Consider the following 21326-nt stretch of genomic DNA (forward strand, 5'->3'; position numbering starts at 1 on the left):
ATTGAAAGATGGGACCCTCACAATACAACTTTAAGTCTGGTTCTTCATTATTGTTCATGACACTAGGTCAACATCTAACATTTCCTCTCAAGCCACTGAACAGTGGCAATGATTTTAGTATTGTCATTTCCGTTAAGAAATAATGAATATCACTTCATCATTCTGAAAGCATTCTATAATAGGATGGTGTAAGAATTTAGTTCTTCAAACAGCAGTTATTGTAAGATATAATTTTTCTTTACTAATTTTTAATATATCCTTGATAATGCACTAGATTTCTATTATACTTGAATCTACTCTAGTTCATTGATATATTTTTATTCACTTCCACATTATTTTTAAACAAAAAACATCTCATTTTGGTACAGTTTTAGATTTAAAGAATATTGCAAAAGTAATACTGAGTTCCTATATAGCCTGTATCTTCTCCTATTAGTAACATCTTACATTAGTATGGTACATTTGTTAAAATTCATGAATTAGTATTGATAAATTTTTACTAACTAATCACCACAATTTATTAAATTTTCCTTAGTTTTTACTTAGTGTCCTCTTTTGGTTTCAAGATCTCATCAAGATACCATATTACATGTATTCATCATGCCTTCTTAGCTCCCTCTTGGTTGGGACAGTTTTCCAGGCTTTCCTTGTTTGTAATGACCTTGAAAGTTTTGATCCATCCTGGGCAGGTATTTGTGGAATACAAATACAAATACCCATTCCTTCATCGGGATGTGTCTGATGTTATTCTCATGGGTTTATAGGTTGTTAGGATGAAGACCACAGAGGTAAAGTGTTATTTTTGATCACATCATATCAAGGGTAGATTCTATCAACATGATTTATCATTGTTGATCTTCACTTTGGTCACCTGGCTGAGGCAGTGTCTGTCAGTTTTCTCCACCATAAAGTTGTTTTCTCCCGTCCCTTTCTATCCTATTCTCCTAGAGACGAAGTCACTATGAACAGCCCCCGCTTAAGGCACAGGGAGTCATGCTCCACCCTCCTGTGGATACAGCATCTACATAAATTATTTGTAATTTTCTGCATGGGATATTTTTCTGTACTCTCCTATGTATTTATTCATCAGTCATTGCTAAAGCATGGACTCATAAATGTTCATTTATAATTTGGGTTATAATCCTTTGCTATTTTATCACTCAAATTGTTCCATCTTTGGCCATTGGGATCTCCTGTGTCCCTCAGACATACAGCAGCATTTTTGCGGTGCTTCCTTCCTTTCTGGCACTACAAGATGCTACAAGATGCTCTGGGTTCATCTTGTGTATTTCATGCCCCAGTTCTAGAACCTACCATTTCTCCAAGAAACACTGGTTCCTGTTACTAAAAACCAAGAAAGATCTGGATGCTAGATGTACTTGGGAGTTTTATTTTAAAATTCTAAATCTTTATGGACTTTAAATAAAAGTTTAAATGCTTTTGTTACGGCACCCCAGTGGGGAGAATGTTTTGTTTGCACAGAGGCTTGTGTAATGATGAGGGGCTCTGACTGTAGCACCTGGTCAGGAGTAGGGCACTGCTCTGTTACCACACTTACTGTCTGGAACACCCTGGTCCTCTGTTGTGCATAGACCAACAAAGCTCAACAAATCATACTTCAAAATTTCCAGGTAGTATATAAACACAACTACTGCTGAATTTCAATTATGTTTATATGAGTTTCTGAATGAATAATATCAATATGTTATATAGACTGACATTTATAAACTAAGAACTTGAGATGATGGGACACAGAACTCAAATGTACTGTTCAAATAATACACCTTTTCTGTTAAAATAATATACCTTTTCTATTAAAATAATATACCTTTTCTATTAAAATGCTCTTAAGTATCAGGATGTAAAGCAAAGCTTTGCTTTCAATCGGGCCATTGGTATATATTCTGTGATCTATGAGGGCAAAGACATTCAGGTGACACCAGGATAAATGAGGTAGAAAAGTGTCATGGAGAAGCAAAGATATTTAGACAAAATTTTAGGAATATATATTTACTCTAACTTCCAAGAATATAGAAATTTGAAAAGGTATAATCTTGTACGCTTTATAATATTCTCAAGCCTAGTTTATTTTAAAACCAATAGAAAGTTAAATGAAGAGTAGATTATAATGATGTAAATCAGAAAAGCCATCTGTATAAATACATAAAATTGCATTAAATGATTTTCTGCTGTAATATGGGATTCAAGATTATAATCAGATGGAAAGGAACAATATATTGAATGATTAAGTTATTAACTGAACATGAATTTTAGGTCAATATCTTTCCAAACACAACATAAATAAGATTTTCACATAAAGAAATATAACCAAATATCATTCTTTAACAAATTAATAGGCTCCAGTATTTCCTATACATTCACAATATTGCTCACTACATTTTGAAAATGTAAAGTAATTGGGAAAATTAGAAACTTAAATATTAAACGTTACCTTTTAGTTATTTTAAATACCAGTTTTAATATGAGAGATTAAGAGCCCAGAGGAAAATAAAGTGGTTTACCAGTTTTAAGATAGTGGACAGGAAGGCAGAAAAATCATTGGATGATATTATATTATATCAGCAAGGCTGGGACAGGGTGTATTACAAAATGGGAATTTATATCAATTAACAGGCTTCTGTGCAACTCCAAAATGTCGATTTTAAATGATGAAATGAGGTCAGATTGCAAGTGAAGAGAAATATGTCAGGACAGATGGATAAAGGCATGCAAGAAAAGAGGAACACTGAGATAAATTCCAGTGCAGTTCAGCCATACTAAGATAAGGTCGGTGAGAGGTGTGAGCAATTTCAGTTAGGCAAAGGGACATTATCGGTTTTAGAATAATATAACCTGGTATTAACGACATCCATAAACAAAGTATACAAAACTAGAAGGACCATTTTACTTTTTAAAAATACTGAATAAAATTTCTCCTGAAGACCTAATCATTAGTTTAAGTTCACATCTTGCAAACCCTTGGTACTTTCTGCTAACATCCATTATAAAACAAATGCATCAGTGCATTGAGCAAAATCTTTAAAAAGTGATAAGCCAACTAATATATTACACACCACAGGGATTCCGATATGAAAACTACTGCAAGTTCAAACTATAAACTGCCTTGTGTCTCAATAATGTCAGAGTGCTTTATGAACTGAGATGCTAAAATTCAATCTGAAATGTATTTACTCGCAGTACTGACAATCCATGAAAGCAACAAATAGCTCAAAGTTCTGTTTTGTGCTGTCTCAGGACTGGGGCTTTGCTCTGCCATGCTTTTGCACAGCACCCTGATTCCTGCCCTACCAAATGCCTAGAGACACACTGGGCAAGAACCAGAATATTGGTCATACACCCGAATAATACCTGCCAGGTATTGTTTACTTAATTCTCAAAACTTGAATGGAAACCCCAACAGGCAGACCACCTGGGAGCCAAATCCAGACACAGACATGTAACAGGCACCAAAACATCAGTGGAAATCAACACGTTGAGCTTCTGAATGAAGTCTTCTACAGCACATTCTCATTACAGGAGGCCATCCTGTTCAATAGTGTTTCTTAATCCGCCTGGACCATTGTCTCATAAGCAGCTCAATTTCCTCAAGGGGTAGATGGCCAATAATAGCTTACCTGACTCACAGGCAAATGTCTTCGACGTTTCATCGTGAAAGATAATTGCCACCGCATGCTTCTTTGTCTCTCGGGGCAGTCTGGTTATATTTTTGATATTGTGCAGTTCAGTTACCTTGAAAGAAAAAATATTTTTAACTTAGTATATAGTATGTATGCTCTATGTTGGAGTGCTGAAACAAAATAAGTTATCACAGTCTTACATGGATTTCCATTGAATATTTGTAATCATTTTAAATTGACTTTAGCCAAAAACAGTAAAGAACAAAACAAAATGTCTTCTATTATGCCCTTAACTTTGGTCACAGACTATATTATTTGCTGCATTTTGAAATGATCTACATATTATGTAGAAGGGTTCTATGGACTTTGCGCTTTTATTAAAAGTATATACCTGGCAAATAATAGCAGTTGTGGTATACAGACGATTCTCATTAAATATCTGTGGAATATTGGTTGTATTTAATATCTCCCCTCTCTTAATTCTCACCCATCATGCAAATTTCCTGTAGGCCTATGGTCCTGAGGTAACTGACACGTGTCTGTCAACAAAGTGACTGGAGAGCAAGTCCATTGCTCCAAAAGTTACATTTTAGAGCAACAGACTTGTTCTCCAGAAAAATGCTCATAGTGTTCACAGACCCATATACCACTTCTCCCACCAAAGCCCATCCAAGATTGATGCACCCAGGTTAACAACTCTTTATTTATTGGACAATTAATAAATATCTACTAGCTTTATGTATTTTGGATGTTGACTACTTATTGGTACAAGTTCTGCTACAACTTGCGCATCTTTACTTTTCTCCACAGTCAACAGAAACAAATGTATATTTCCTCAACAACTCTGCAAACACAACATTGCAATAATATTCAATGAGTTAATTTTTAAAAATCTACTTTTCAAGGGGCTGAATTTTTTCTTCTCATTTATAAGATTTCTTATTTCTAGATCCATACTGTTAACAGAAAGAAGACAGGATTAACTAGCATAGTAAACAGCAAATTAATATCCTCTTTTATGACAACCTATGATATTATATCTATCATTATATGATATAATGAATTCATTACCTTTTGACTATGCTTTAATTTCTCTTCTCCAAATGTAGAATTTTCACGGGATATAACTAGCTTTTTCAAGGCTATTTTGCTGATTAATGTTTTTATAAACACAATAATTAAACACATGCATATTTTTATACACATTTGCATATTATAGTTATATAAAATATATAATACAAATATAATATTTAATATTCCTTAGGATCTATTTTTCTAAGAAAATATTTTATTATCTCTAACATTAAATGTGGTTAGTACTTAGCAAGCATTTATACCTCTATTTAACATGACAATATGTAAACTAGACTAAGATCCCCAATAAAAACACACGAAAAAACTAAAAATCACAGGCAAGGAATCTATAATGTGGATGGAAATGAGCAAGTGGATATGTTGGAATGGAGACTGCAGAGAGTGGCTGAAAGTTACTTGTCAAGGAAAATCACCCAAGTCATCAGGTATTTTTTAAAGTTACAGTTGATCGTCTTTATTTGTGGTTTCTATAGTTGTGAATTCACCTACTGCAAAAATGTATTTACAACCCCAAAATAAATATGCATGGCACATCTGTGGTCATTTGTAGACATGTGCATGTGCAGAGAGGTGAAAACTTTGTCTCCAGATGTGCACGCTTCCAGCTGAGGCTGAGCAGGTGATGCTGTGTCTTAATGTGTTCGTGGTCATACTGTAGACACGTTTTCATGCTCTGCTTAGAGCCATGGCTTTTGCATTTTTGTGATTTTTCTTGTTGACTTCACTTTTAAAAATGGCTCCCCAAGTGCGATGCCAACTGTCTAGTGTTCCTAAGTTAAAGAGGACTGTGATAGCCCTTATGGAGAAAATACATGTGTTAGATAAGATTTATTCAGCATGAGTTACAGTGCTGTTTGCCCTAAGTTCATTATTAGTAATCAGATATCTTTAAAGAGCAACAATAAAACAAGGTAATATAATGATCAGTTAACAAAAGTGTTGTGATTAGAGGTCATTAATTCATTCATGGTTTGCAACTCAATGTTTGCAGAGGTTTTATAGTCCATAACTACAATGAATTATGAAAATCAACTATATGCCTTAGAGATTGTTTTAGGGTTTACCATAAATATTTTAACATATCAGAATTAGCTTTAGATTGATATTAATTTTGTGCCAGTGAAATATAGAAATCTCATATCTACATAGCTTTTTCCCTTATTGCGATATTATTTTTATACACATTACATCTATTAATATAAATGTTACAAACTCAACATTACATTATATTTATAATTTTAGTTTATATAATTTTTATCTTTTAAAGAAGCTGAGAGAAGAAAGGAGACCAAAGTGTATATATATTACTTTTTTACATTAACATTTTCTTTATCATTTCTGGATCTTTTCTTTTGTTTCTATTGACTTGAATTACTATCTGAAGTCATTTCCATAGTCCAATACAGCTTTGTTCCCACACCTCCTTTGTATTGCTATTGGTAAATATATTAGAACTCTATATGTTATAGGCCTAAAAGTACATTATATACATATTGTTTTATGTAATTGCCTTTTAAGTCAGTTTGGAGGGAAAAAATATGCATTTATATTGTCTTTTATAATTACCTTACTGATACTGTTTTTTGATATGGTTGGGCTGGGATCACTTAGTATTTCTTGTAAGGCACGTCTGTGAGTTATAGTCTGTCTCCCGATACCTTTATTTCATCTTATTTTTTGAAGAATACAAGATTCTTTGTGGATGTGTTTTGTTTTTTTCTTTTTTCCCTTTAAGCACTTTGAATATACTTTCCACTGTCTTCCAGTCTACAATGTTTTTAGTGAGAAGTCAGATGTTAATCTTATCGGGGTTCCTTTGTAAGTGAAGAGTAGTTTTTCTTTTGCTGCTTTTAAGATACTCCATTAGTCTTTATCTTTCAGTATTTTTACTATGACATGCCTGATCGTATATCAATTTGCATTTATCCTACCTTGAGTTAACTGAGCTTCTGGATGTGGAATGACAGTGGTTTAATCAGGACTCCCTTTCACTCTTTCTTTCCATGACCACACCCAATTATTTAGCTCCACTACTTGCAGGCCGATGTCTTTATTTATTAAAAAAATATCCTGTGGGCAAATATCACTTCACATATTGGGCCAATCCAATTTGGGATCTTTTAAAGTAATAGTTCCTGAGGTCATTGTTTGACATTGGTGCTAAATCCAGATGGGCTCCTCCCAGCTGTCTATGTTCCAGGTCCTGTCCAGCAAACTTGCTGACCTACAGTTTAGCTTGTATCTCTCATATACCTATCATTTTCTCCCAATTGCTTTTTATCACAACCTCTATGCTTTTGTATAGTGTCCTTATGCTTAAACTTTTCCACACCCTGTTGAAAATGAAGTCAGGTGTTTTTGGAAAGAGACTGAGAACTCTGTCTTATGGTCAGCTTTATTCATCTAGGGCAAAAATCGCTAAGCCTTGTGTCTTAGTTAGGGTTCTCTGGAGAAACAATCAGTAGTAGGGGTCTTCAAAAGGTTCACAGAAAATGCATATTATGAAAAAATATGCATGGATTAAAAATTTTTTACACCAAAATAAATTAATAATCTCATAACTCATACATTCACATAAACTCATCAACTCTTGTTATAACATATCTAAATAGACTCTAGTTTGAGGCACTAAGAAGGCTAAGACATCAGTTTGAAAAGGACTCCTATTAGAGCAACATGAATTCTGCTAAAATTGAAGCAAAGACAAACATCAAACTTAGGGTAAAGCTTGAGTGGAAGAATGATGAAATTATTGATGCTTCACAAAAAGTTTATGGGAAACAATGTCCAAAGAAATCAGCAGCTTACAAATAAATAAGTCAATTGAAGAAGAGACAAGATGATGTTGAAGATGAAGCCCTCAGTAGCAGATCATCCACATCAATTTTTGAGGGAAAAAAATCATCTTGTTCTGGCCTTAATTAAGAAAGACCAACAATTAATGGCAGAACAATAGCCAAAACCACAGACATCTCAACTGGTTCAGCTTATACAAGTCTGACAGAAAAATTAAAGTTGAACAAATTTTCCACTCAATAGATGCCAAAACTGTTGTGCTTAGATTAGCTGCACAATTGTTTTTCAAATTCTGTGAGAAATGACATTGGTAATTTGATAGGGATTGCATTGAACCTGTAGATTGCTCTGGGTAGTATGATCATTTTAACAATTAAGTTTTCCAATCCGTTAACATGGTGTGGCTTTGCATTTGTTCAATTCTTTCATCAGTGTTTTGCTGTTTTCCTTGTAGAGGTCTTTCACCTCCTTGGTTAAATTTGTTCCTAGATATTTTATTTTATTTTTTGAGATATTGTAAATGAGATCACCTTCTTGATCTCTTTTTTAATGGTTCATTATTGGTGTGTAGAAATGCCACTTCTTTTTGTATGTTGATTTTGTATCCTGCAACTTTACTGAATTTATCAAATCTAAATCCACTTTGGTAGAGTCTTTAGGTTTTTCTTTTTCTTTTCTTTTCTTTTTTTTAACATGTAAGAGACACAGTATCACTATATTACCCAGGTTGTTCTTGAACTCCTGGCATCAAGTGATCCTCCTGCCTCAACCTCCCACCTGCTAGGATTGCAGGTGTGATCCACTGTGTGAGGCCAAAATATACATTTTTCAGAATATAAGATCATCTCATCTGCAAAGAGGGACAATTTGACTTCTTTTCCAATCTGGATGCCTTTTATTTCTTTTCCTTTTTTTTTTCCTGTTTGCTCTGGCTAGGACTTCTACTGCTATGTAGAATAGGAGGGGTGAAAGTAGGTTTTCTTTTGTTTTGTATCAGTTATGAGAGGAAAGGCTTTAGGTTAGAAATTAATATATCTGTTATTTATATTTGTTTTCTCCCTACTTGTAATTATCTCATTTAAAATTATCTTAAAAAATTAAAATGTGTAATATGGGTGATTTTAAGTAAAATAAACTTAGAGGTTTGCTTATATATATATAAATACATATATTTGTATATGCAGGTATCTGTGTGTGTGTGTGTATATGTGCATGTGTGTATGTGTGTACATGTATGTGTATACAATTTGCTATCTGTCCATCTATCTGAAAATATTCATTTTCCCTTTCAGAAAAAATAAAAATAAAAACCAATGTCTTACAGCTTCTGAGAATTAATACCCTGGAGAAAAATAAGATTTTTAAGAAGAGTGATTCACATATTGTATTTTAAGCACATCAAAGCGTGTTCTGAAATAAAGCTTAACTTTTTAATGTTTAATTAATGGAATCAAGTGACATTTAAAACAAATTTCATTAAAACAAAATAAATTGAAGTTATGTTTGAAAAGATATACTGTTTTCAAATGCTACTAATTTTACCTGAACAAAGGATCTTCATGAAAATTATGTGTTGCTTAATAATTTACATCAAAAGGTAAACGCAAGAATGATATACTGTTAAACTACATTACATATAATAGCTGTACCATATTATGAAAACAATTATAAATCTGTTTGAGAATCTTTTCCAAAGGTTTTTACTTGCAAACATAAAAGAATATTAGAACAGATATTGTGATTTCTATTTTTTGTCCTCTTATAATAAAAATTGACAAAATAAGCTAATGGGTAGCCTAGCAAAATGCAGCAAACCCCAGGGATTTTCTAACTTCAGTGCCTTAGGCAATCTGACGGATGATGTAGTTCAAACAAAGTGTTTCCTCTTCTGTAAAATGCAGACAGCTTCTTCAAGCCCACATTGTTACAGTAGTTTTTAGAATAATGCAAGGGTTTTCATTGTTGATCAACAGTGTGATGTTATCCACTTCAGTGTGTACCCTAAGAAATTAAACAGATACCAGAAAAGAAAAATACTAATGAACAGTATCAAATTCTACTTTTCTTTCCTTTTTTTTTTCCCTCTTAAGAGACAGGGCCTTGTTCTGTGGCCCAGGCTGGCGTGAAGTGGTGAGATCATAGCTCACTGCAGCCTCAAACTCCTGGGTTCAAGCAATCCTCTTGCTTCAGCCTTCCAAGTAGCTGGGACTACAGGTGTGTGCCACTATGCCCAACTAATTTTTTTAATTTAATTTTTTTGTAGAAATGGGGTCTCTCTATGTTACACAGTCTGGCCTTAAACTCTCGGCCTCAAGCTATCTTCCAGCCTTGGTCTCCAAGAGTGCTGGGATTGCAGGCATGAAATCCATCATGCCACTGTGCCTAACCAAATTCTACTTTTAAAAAAATTTTAAACCATGAAAATGTAGGACAAGATCTAGTATATTTGAATATCCTATCTTCATTTCTTTTTTTACTGTCAATACTATATGGATTGACTACCATGGAAAACTCTGTATTTACTTACATAAAGAAAGCTTTTAAAATAATTTATAAAATGTTCTAAAATTATGTTTTCATTAGTCAAACCTGTCAACGTAACATAAAAAATTATCAAAATTTATTAAAATTGTGAAATTCTTGAGCTTTTCAATAATATCAGTAAATTATTGCATCATTAAAAAATTAATATGTACTTTTAAATTGATTTTTCACATGGCTGTAAAAGCATGAAGTACTGATTAAAGTTTAATGAAAGCATTAAACTTAAGTATTTTAAATATGAAGTTGACTGAATTGAACTGAAGGAAAAATTACTTGAAAACAATTCAGGTTGTTCATGTCCAAATCAATAAATTCCATGATGAAAAATTTAAAATATTAAGGTCTGATAAATGAGAAGACTAATGCCTAAGTATAAACTTACCTAAATGACAACACTGCTAATAGCTGTTATTTAATTGTCATTTTAAAGAGAAATCCCTAAGCAATTCATGGTGCTAGTAGAGACAAAGATGAAACACATGACCTTGTTTTTGTAGGATTCATAATTTATTTGGAGTGGGAAAATAAATAACTCTAGTAAACCCTATGAAAGAAGGAAAAATCAGAATTAAGGGAACAGAGAGGAAGAAAGATCTTTATCTGACTTTGTGGGTTCTGCCACTTCTTTGTAGACATGACACTTTGATTTTAAAGGGTAAGTTTAAAAAAAGAAAAAAAAAACAAAAGCCACCAACTCCCAAACCTTACTCTTACCCAACTTTATTCATGTGGGTTATATCCGTTAATGATTCCCATAAGAGATATTAGAACTTATACATTCTTAAATATTTTTTATTATGTGTTTTAAAAAAACAAATTAATACCAACAAAAATAGCATTTTAAAATGAAAATAATTCCCAAATAGTATGAAGAGTGGCAATGTTTTTGCATTTTTCCAAAACTCATACATCTGGCTTAATACAACACAGCCTAACACTCACATCTGCTTCTGAATTTAATGTTTAATATGTTCTTTTGATTAATAATATGAAGAAAATAAGGCCTTGTACAGACATGAACTTGTCAACTAACCTATATTAGTCTCCTTCGATTCTTTCTCCAAGCTCAGCAAATGTTTTATTGAAGGTTATTGCGACAGGGAGTCTAATACCAGGTCACATGCTTTTCCTACTCTTAAAATTCATAGGTCTAGTTTCAACTTTTAATGAGTCTTTTATTCATCGTGGTTTTGTATCATCTTGGACTGATCATTGGGAAAATATTGATTTACTCAGTTATGCAAACTTTCTAAATATTGACATTATTTTATTATACATATTTTTAAAAAATATTTAATTCCAACCTTAGTCTCTTCAGAAAAGTCGTTTTGAGAAGTTGTCAAGTTCAAAAATGCAGATACAAGATTTCCAATTTTAACTTTCACTTGCAAGCTTAAATTTTCAGTAAGTACTCAGTTGTTTTCCTTGATGAGACTCCCTTAGTTCATTTTTGAGAACATATGTGACAAATACCAAAATCTGAACGACCACAGTTTGTCTGTCAGTCATTCTTCCATTAAAATAGCTTCTTTTTTTTTCTTTAACTATTAGGCTTGTGACTTCAACCATCACACATGTGGTCTCCTCAAGACAGCCATCACACGTCAGTATACAGCAGAAGTGACCTATGAGTTCTATTTATTTTGTCAAGTAGAATATTAAAAAGACACACTTGGAAGTGTAGACTTAAAATAAGTATTTTTAACTACTTCGTCAAGGACATTCTTAAGTAAAATGAAATAAAATAGGCATGTTTATTTGTGTGTTTACTTATTTAGGTAACTGCATGATTGTAAAACATGTAACTGCTACTATTGTTTGGAGCCACTGCCTTGATGAATACTATAGTTTTAATTAATATTGCAAATGCACCAAAACAGAGTGGAAATGAAAACAGGTAGGAAAGACAGGTAACATAGAAGGAGTATGATGAAAGGGTGTTGTTTCACAGACCACTCTGAGATCCACTATTCCATGTATAACCTCCTCCTGGACCCACAACATCTGTTCTGTCATGAAGTTTTGTCAATTCTACTTGAACATTCTCCTACCTATTCCTTCCTCTTCACATTAACGACTCATTTAAACCCTCACTCTTTCTCTTCTGAAATAGTTTCATTATTTTCCCATCAGCCTACATGCTCCTCACCTTTCATTATCTTGATCACACTGTTTTCAGACTAATATTTCTTAACCATACATTTAATCTTGCCCCTCAAGGACTTAAGCCTATTTAGTAACATCTTAAAAATGAAATTTTCACTCTTTAGCAAGAACTGGGAGGCTTTCCATGATTTAGTTGCTACCTGCACATCTAATCTCATCATCTTTTTCCAGCTCTCAACACAAGCTAAATTCCAGCCATATACAACATCTTTCAATTGTCCTGAATAAAAAGCATGCTATTTAAAGGTTATGAAACTTTTCACAAAATAATCCACTTGGACTATCCTGATCTCGCATTTATTAAGATCTAGGCATTTATTAAGTGATTATTCCTTTCATAGCCTATGGGAGAAGAAAAGACTGAACAATAGGATTTATTCTCTTGGGGTATATGCTGTAAGAGGGAGGGCATATTTAGATATTTTAGGAGTTATAAATAGAAGAACAAACATCAGAGAGAAGCTTTGCTTCAATTTTAGTTCAAAAGGTTAATAAGATTTTACTTGTTCCACCATTACTACCATTTAAGTGGAGGTATATGATATGGGCTTAAGGACTTAGCAATATTTTTTCCAGTTAAGCTCAAGTCTTTCAGTTATTTTATTTGCATGCTTGGTAACATTTGGAATACATAAATTATATCTGTGCATTTTAAAAACATCACGCTATTTATTTTATGCATCTTTTCTTTTAGCCTAACTGTGCAAATTAAGTGGAATATTACCACTCAATGCAGATCTTACTCACTACAATTGCATTTACACTATTTACTACATATATAAATAGGCAAAACCCCATATTTACTATAATTATTATTAGTTTTAATGTGCCTCTTTTCAGCTTGCATCGTGATCATTGAGATTAGATTATCTGCCCATTAAAGCACTAACATTCTTTCTTTAAACCTATCTTTTGAAAAGTGAAATTACTTTCTAGATTTTTTTCAAGTACAGTCAAATGAATTAGAACATAAATTTTACTATTGTTAGTAATCTCACTAATAATTCTTATTAATCTGAGTATTTTACTAATCTTCTATGGTTGTTTTAATTAAGTCAAAAATTTTACTTTTGAGAGTAAAATAGTACCTTTTAGGAGCAAGTTTAACAAAACTTCACTTTATTAGGATGGAAAATATTTATTTTCTACTAAGAAAAGAAGATGAAAATTTTACTGTATTTTCATTATTAGAATAAATGTAGGTTAACCTCTCTATGCTTGAATCCTAAGCTTTCATAGCAATTTAAATATTCATATTACCTCATACATTATATGCTTCAATATCTGGATCATGAAATTTGCGTAGAAATTTTACTATTGCTTTTTTCCAACTAAATTTATATCAATTTTCCAGCAGCTGCTTCCTTATATTTGCCTCCTGTTGCTGATAAAAATGAATGTGTACAACGAAAGAAATCAATTTAATTCATTCTTAAAGCTACCTGTGACAGACATGTGCTCTGACACAATTCTTCCATAGCTCACCACTTGACTCTCCTAATATGTTTATTATTAATAATTACTAGCTTAATCTTTTAATCTTTGACATAAACCACATTATGAACTGCCTCATCTAAAAATGAATAATTATATCAATATAATTATAGCCATAATTATATTATAATTAACCATAATACTCACTCCATTGGCTGTCTACTCAACATCCAGCTCCAATTCCTTAATTCTTACCAGAACCTGATTTTGTTCCATTATTTGCCCCACAAGCAGCCCGTGTGTGTCCTGGTGGGACTCTCTCAGCTCTAGTATCTCGGTACAACTCATTATTCCAAGGGTAAAGTTTCCTTGCTTGTGATTAGTTTAGAAATGGGAATATGAGCCACACATGGCTAATGTGATGTGAATATAAGTCTCCTACTGGTAGCTTCATGATAAACCAGCCTTCTTCTCTAGTGCTGCTGCCCTATTTGAATGTCATAACTAAGAAATGCTACAGCTGCCACTCTACTAGATTAAAGAAGATGAGACAATCCTAAGATGGAAGAACACAGATAAAAGAAACAAAGACATGTTTTAATGGTTTAGCAAGAGTTACTGAATCAAGCAATCTTGAAGCCAGTTTCCTTTTCTGCTGTAATATATAATAATGCACATTTGAAACTTGTGTGCACTGGGTTTCTGTTATTTGTACCCCCTAAACTTTCTAACTGATTAGCAAGCTTAGAGTGGAGCTTGCCTCATTTTACAAATGGCAAAATGGCTATCCTGATTTGGGTCTCTATCACACAGTTAAAGTCATAGAGAGAATAAGGGCCAAATTTCTTAGTTCTCAGGCTAGTACACTTTCCACCAATTCATGCAACAGTCATTACTCTGAAAGTCATGTGATTTATCAATGGTAAATATGAGCTAAATAAGAAGTTATTACAGAGAAGGATTCAACTATAAAAGAGACTCAAATTGCAGGGATGATGAAGCCCAGAAAAACCTCATTACCTTATTATGCCTAAATTATTATGAGATTGTCTATTATAAAACAGAAAGACAATCTATATTCAAGTCTAGGAAATACAGAAAATCACTATATAGAAATATAGGCACTGAAGTAGAAAATCTTTGCCCTTCTTCTGTGTGTGTTTGTGTGTGTGTATGTGTGTTTAAATCTACATCTAATAATATGCTCCACTGACTCCAAAAACAAAAATTCACGAAACAACTCAGTTACAACATTACTCTTACTTTGAGAGTTGCAATCTTACTACAGATATTACCAGATACTGTACAGCTACTATGACTTTACTTAGTAGATGGACAAACTTAAATCTCTTAATTATTATAATGTGTTACACAGGGCCCCTGAGAACATATGTCCAAGTCCTTGTCCCTAGAACCTGTGTATGTGCCTTTATTTGGAAAAAGGGTCTTTGTAGATGTAATTAAGGACCTTGACAGGACATCATTCTGAATTTAGTGTAGGCCTTAAATCTAACAACAAGTGTCTTTATAAGAGATGAGCAGAGGAAGATTTGAGACAAAGACACAGGGAGATGGCCCTGAGAAGATGGAGGCAGAGATAGAAGTTATGCTGTGCTAACCAAGGAAGACCTGGAACCACCGGATGCTGAACAAGGCAAGCGAGGAGACTCCCTCGGAAGCTTTGGGAGAGTGTCGCCCTGCAGACACCTTGATTTCTGACTTTTGGCATCCAGAACTATAACAGAATAAATTTCTGTGTTTTTAAGCCACCAAGTTTTTGGTAATTTGTGAGGCCAGCCCCAATGACTACAATGACACAGGATTATGAGAAGATAAACAGTGCTGTCTGTATCAGAGGTAGTTATTACATGAACGTAAAATAGCAGGACAACCACGAAAAGTTTCTATATAGCCCCATTTCTCCAGTAAGATATTTGTTTCTTTAAAAGCAATGGCAACATCCCTGTTTATTCAGCGTCACCTAAAGGCATTAAATATGCTTTTCTTTTTTACTTATTTATTTTTGATCACTAAGAAGTCCACACAGCTCTCCAATGTGCTTCCCCTAGAGGCTGGGCAGGTGATTGACGGCAGCCTGTGGGAGGTGAAGGTCCGTTCGGGCAAGAGCTCCTTGTCAACGAGCCCTGTCAGTATCAGGGTCCCAGGAGGAAATGCAGAGAAAAGGCAGTAAAGCACAAAGCCTCTCTTTGGAAAAATAATTTATTGCTCTCTGATGGGGGCCACAGCAAGCAGCACAGCTGACCTGTTACTGAGCTGGTGAGCTCTTCATCTGCCCTCTGGGGCTACCTCCTCTCCACTGGGAAACTAGCCAGTAGGGTCCGAGGACATCTGCCTGCAGGAGAGGTGGTTCAGAGGGGAAGTTCTGAATGTTTCATAGGGTATGGCTTGCTCTGTTCTTTGTAACCAATCATATTTTATTTTATTTTTTCTGGTTTGGGCACATTAACAAGGAACAAAATAGTAGCACGGCACAGGGCCTGCTATCAACATGAAATCCTAGGCTGAATGACCCTGGAGAAGACAGCCAGTGGGTCCACTCTTCCCTATAATAAAACTATGAGAAGTCTGCAGGTCGCCCTCCTCAAACAGATAAAACATTTATTTGTCAAAAAGCTCCTTTATACTCCTGTGGTCTATCATCAAAATTTGATTTTCACAAAGATCTCAAGAAAATACGTGGCTAATATTTACGCAAGTCATTATGCTAGTTGTGGTTTCTGTAACTGCTTCTCGTTGGCATTTCTGGAATCAAAACAGGGTTGTTTACTTGTTTAATAAAGAAGTTCGTTGTTTACTGCACACATCTGACAGCTGGGAAGAGCTACCATGAGTCGACCAGGATTGCTGACCTACCATTATATGTAAGACAGAAAATACAGAAAGATCAAGTTCTGGTGGCATGAAAAAAACTGACAACAGCTTGAGAGATCATTGCCTTAAAAATGGTGTTGCAGCTGTTCAAAAGATACAAGGCTATCATTAGGGACAGATTGCTGACATACATCAACTTTTAAAAGTGTCACAAGCTGGGTTCTAAGTGGAAATAAAAATGGAGAAGCTTAGGAGAAACTGCCTGCATGTGATGACATTGTATCAGTCTACGAATGGTATTCAAGTTCAAATCACAGACAACCCCTTCAACTTAGTTCTCAGGCAAGATTACATAGATGCTAAAAGCAGTACAGTGTATCCCTATACACAACCCTAACTGGTTTTGGAAGCACATTGACCTTTGTCCAGTAAATTATATTGTCCAGTGAAAAAAAAAAAGACATTTAATCACAGGTGACAAAATTATCTGACAAGGAAGTTAAGCAGTAAACCTATCACTCTCATAAGCAAAGATATGGAAGTTACATGAAATAAAACAATGGTTAAGCTATTTTCTGTTATCTGTGTGGCCCTATATACACACATCTACTATCAACAGCAAACAAATAGACACTTTCCTTCTAGCACATTTGGAATATTTGTAAAAACTGAAAAGATGGTGATAAAAAAGTCTCAATAAATTCAAAAGAACAAAATTATACAAATTATATCCTATCGCCATAATACAATGTCATTAAAATTTATTATAAGATAATCTACATATATAAAAATAAATAGCAAATTTCTAAAAAACATGAGTTTAAAGGAAATTATAAGTTAAATTACAAAACATGTAGATTTTAACAAAAATTGAACAGTATATATTAAAATTTAAGAAAGGAAAACATGTAGCTTTAAAAATATCATGAACAAAACAGGTTGACAGCAAAGAATTTAGACACAACTGAAAATGTGATTTAAAATAATGCAACAGAGCATTTCCCTAAAGAAAGACATAGTGATAAGGGCAGAAATCAATGAAATGAAAAAAAAAATCTAAACAAAAGCTCCATTTGAAATGATTAATAAAAGAGACCTCTGGCAAGCTAGATGAAAGAACGTAGGAATAAATCAAGTACAGGATGAAAAGGGGAAACTGAACAAAGAAAAATCCAAATAGTAATAAACAGCTTCTAAACAACTATGTATTAATTAACTTAAAACATCAAGTAAAAGGTTGTATATCTAGGAAAATACAAAATATCAAAATTGTCAGCAGAAAAAAAACTAGAAAACTTGAGTAAAACAATATATTCATTTTCCAAGAGCCCATTTCCAGATGGTTTCATAATTGAGTTTACCAAACTTTTAAGGGACAGTGAATTAATCTCTTCTCCAAGATAGTCCAGAAAAAAAAAAAGCAAAAGCTGCTTAGCTATTTGAGTCTGGTTTAATGTTGATGCAAAAACCAGATACCGTCTGGGCGCAGTGGCTCACTCCTGTAATCCCAGCACTTTGGGAGGCTGAAGTGGGCGGATTGCTTGAGTTCAGGAGTTCAAGACCAGCCTGGCCAACATGGTGAAAACCCGTCTCTACTGAAAAATACAAAAATTAGCCGGGCTGGTGGCCACACCTGTAATCTCAGCTACTCGAGTGGCTGAGGCAGGAGAATCGGGAATTGCTTGAACCCAGAGGGGGAGGCTGCAGTGGCTGGAGGTTGTGCCACTGCACTCCAGCTTGGGTGACAGTGTGAGGCTCTATCTCAAACTAAACAACAAAAAACCCTGATTTGAAAAAAAAGTAGAAAGAAAAGGAAAAAAAACCCAGATATGAAAAATGTTTAAAAATTATATAGTGATAACTTTGCTAAATTCATTTGATACTGTTTTAACAGTATTTTGATGGAGTCTTCAGAATTTTTTTTTTTTTTTTTTGAGACGGAGTCCGCCCAGGCTGGAGTGCGGTGGCACCATCTCAGTTCACTGCAAGCTCCGCCTCCTGGGTTCACGCCATTCTCCTGCCTCAGCCTCCCGAGTAGCTGGGACTACAGGGGCCCGCCACCACGCCCGGCTAATTATTTGTATTTTTAGTAGAGACGGGGTTTCACCGTGTTAGCCAGGATGGTCTCGATCTCCTGACCTCGTGATCTGCCTGCCTCGGCCTCCCAAGGTGCACTGGGATTACAGGCGTGAGCCACCGCGGCCGGCCAAAATATTAAAGGCAAAACTTTAAGGCCAATTGAACAATGTTTAAGATAACGCCTTTTTTTTTTTTTGTATAGTTGGAATCTCACTATGTTGCCCGGCTGATCTTCAATTCCTGGCCTCAAGCTATTCTGCTGCCTCAGCCTCTTACAGGGCTGGGATTACAGATGTGCTTCACCACTCCCGGCCTACGATGATATCTTTGTTGTGTACGGGATGGGGAAGTATTTCTTATAGAAAACTACGGCAGCTCAACCCATGAAAAATTTGAGTATATGAAATTTTCAGGTTTCTATTTAATGCAGGACTCCATACACAAAGTTAATGACACATAATACAAGTGAGACGTTATTGCCAATGTGTAAAACTAAAGTGAGTCTAGTGCTTAAAACAGACAAGTTAACCTTATAAAGCAGCAAGAAAAATGTAGAAACTCCAGTAAAATACAAAACAGATGATACCAGTCAATTAATTCCTGGATTAATAAAACCTGAAAGCAACCATGCACCTGAAGAATATCTCAAACTCATTAAGAATTAAAAATGCTTGTTAAAACACTGTTGACCGTGACGTTACACCCATCAGATTTGGAAAAGTTAATGAATGAGGGTAAGCATCAGTGAGAATGTGAGAATACAGAGATCCTCATGTATCAGGTGAATATGTAGAATCAGCTGCCATTCTGGAAAGCCATCTGTAGTACATATGTCAGTACATATATTTAACATGATTATCTCATTCCTTAATATATTCACCAAAGTTTCTCACAAGGAGGGGATACAAAATCTTAATTACAGCACGGTTTGAGATAATGAGAAGTTACTAACAATCTAGTTTCTATCACTAGGAAAAATGGAAGAGTAAAATATAGTGAAGGTAAACCATGAAATATCCTGTAGCAGAAGCAACTGGCAAAATGGACACATAGAAATGCGAATGGATCTTAAAAGCCATAATGCAAGCTGAGTAAAAATAAGAAACAGAATAAGGGTTGTAACATAATAGCAGGTACATGGGTTTAAAATGCAGTAAGTGTATGAGAAATCAATAGTACAAATGTATAAGAATTATAGAAATACAAAGTTTCCATCAAACTCACTGTAGTGATCGTCTGTGGAGATGGAAAGATGAATGGGATTAAGGAATAGGTATAAAATAGATTAATCAAGTATTATAGAAACCACTGATGATAGCATCCATTAATTAAGTAATATGATTAACTCAACCTGTGTGGCTGAGCTTTACTACACTAGAAAAACAAAGGAAGAGAGATGGATGGAAGGAAGGAAGATGAAAAAGAGTATTTGTACAGTCATTAATATATATCAACTCTTTGTTACAAAAAGGCTAGTTAAGTTTACTTTCCTAAACTTATGAGATCAACACTAGGTGAGATCTACAAGTTAACTGTCAATCATGTGTAGCTGATGTTCACCTATACACTTATTGCATCTAGGCATATTTCGTAATATTCAGGCTTATTTATGCTTTCACAAATTCAGCTAGAAACTATATAGCTTTAAATCATAGAAAACCCAATTACCAGTGATTGAGACCTGAGGTAGGCAAACTATAGCCTACGGACCAATTTGGTCTACCCTCTGTTTTTTGTAAATAAAGTTATATCAGAACACAGCCAGGCCTATTTCTTTACATGTTGTCTGTGGCTGCTTCATGCATTACAAAGGCAGAGTTTGAGCTCCAACAAAGACCTATGGTCTACAAAGCGTAAACTTTTTACTAGCTGACCCTTTACATTAAAAAAGTGTCCTCTGGGGGCTAATTTCAACAAACAGGACCTCTTTTTGTTCCACATTAGAACTTTGAAGTACATAGTTACTGGTGATGGTTCAATGCTGTTAAGAGGCAGCGTGTCAGGTCCATCTAGCTGCCCTTTTCTTAGCATTTCTCACACTTGTTTCCTCGTGGCCACAAAATGACTGCTGCATGTCCAGCCATCATGATTTCAATTTAGAAAAAAGAATAAGGGGCATTATTGTCCATATCAGAAAACATAAAACCCTATTGATAGCTTTTATCAGACTTTATATCTCATTTGCCAGAAATGTATCTCCCTATCTGTAAGAAGTATAGAACGGTGATCATTCTGCTTTCTCAGTCTTGTTAGTAGAGATGGGAGAGAAAGTCATGTGTCACGAATGGGAGTTGAGTTAGCAATGAATTAAATTATATCCCATGACTGAATTGCCAAAGTTGTATCATGTTTCACTTCAAATATGATGCCTATCGGTGTATACCTCCTACAGTCCATGAGGGAAATGTGGAGCTCCTAATTTTATCAGCCTAAAAAATTCCCTCCCATATGAAAGCTAAAGTAAAATTGTAATGGTAGCCACTAGAGTTAGATCACAATGCAGAACTTTAAAGGTATAGTCCCTGCTTCCTTAAAAACAAAATAGCCTAAAATGACAGTGTAAGCACGTCCATATGTTTTGAGTTGTTTTGAGTAGAGTTGTACTGTTACCAGTACCTTTCCATAAATTAGAGAAAATATTGTCAGAGGGCTGGGAAGGCATGAATGATGAGCCACAACAAACAAGTTATCAACCGCTGGGCCCTGCAAGGATGTCAAATGGGCACTGGTGGTGGGCAGAAT

The 21326-nt window shown here is 34.5% G+C and overlaps 1 protein-coding gene across 1 annotated transcript in view; it reads right to left on the reverse strand.

The window, feature by feature from the left end:
* DOK6 (docking protein 6) overlaps positions 1-21326 on the reverse strand; it is a 435381-nt gene that overhangs the window by 241282 nt on the left and 172773 nt on the right. The window contains 1 exon segment of the mRNA NM_001266038.1: positions 3636-3750. Within this exon segment, the coding sequence (NP_001252967.1) occupies positions 3636-3750 (115 nt within the window).

Source organism: Macaca mulatta, chromosome 18 (genome assembly GCF_049350105.2).
Source record: "Macaca mulatta isolate MMU2019108-1 chromosome 18, T2T-MMU8v2.0, whole genome shotgun sequence".
Lineage (NCBI taxonomy): Eukaryota > Metazoa > Chordata > Mammalia > Primates > Cercopithecidae > Macaca > Macaca mulatta.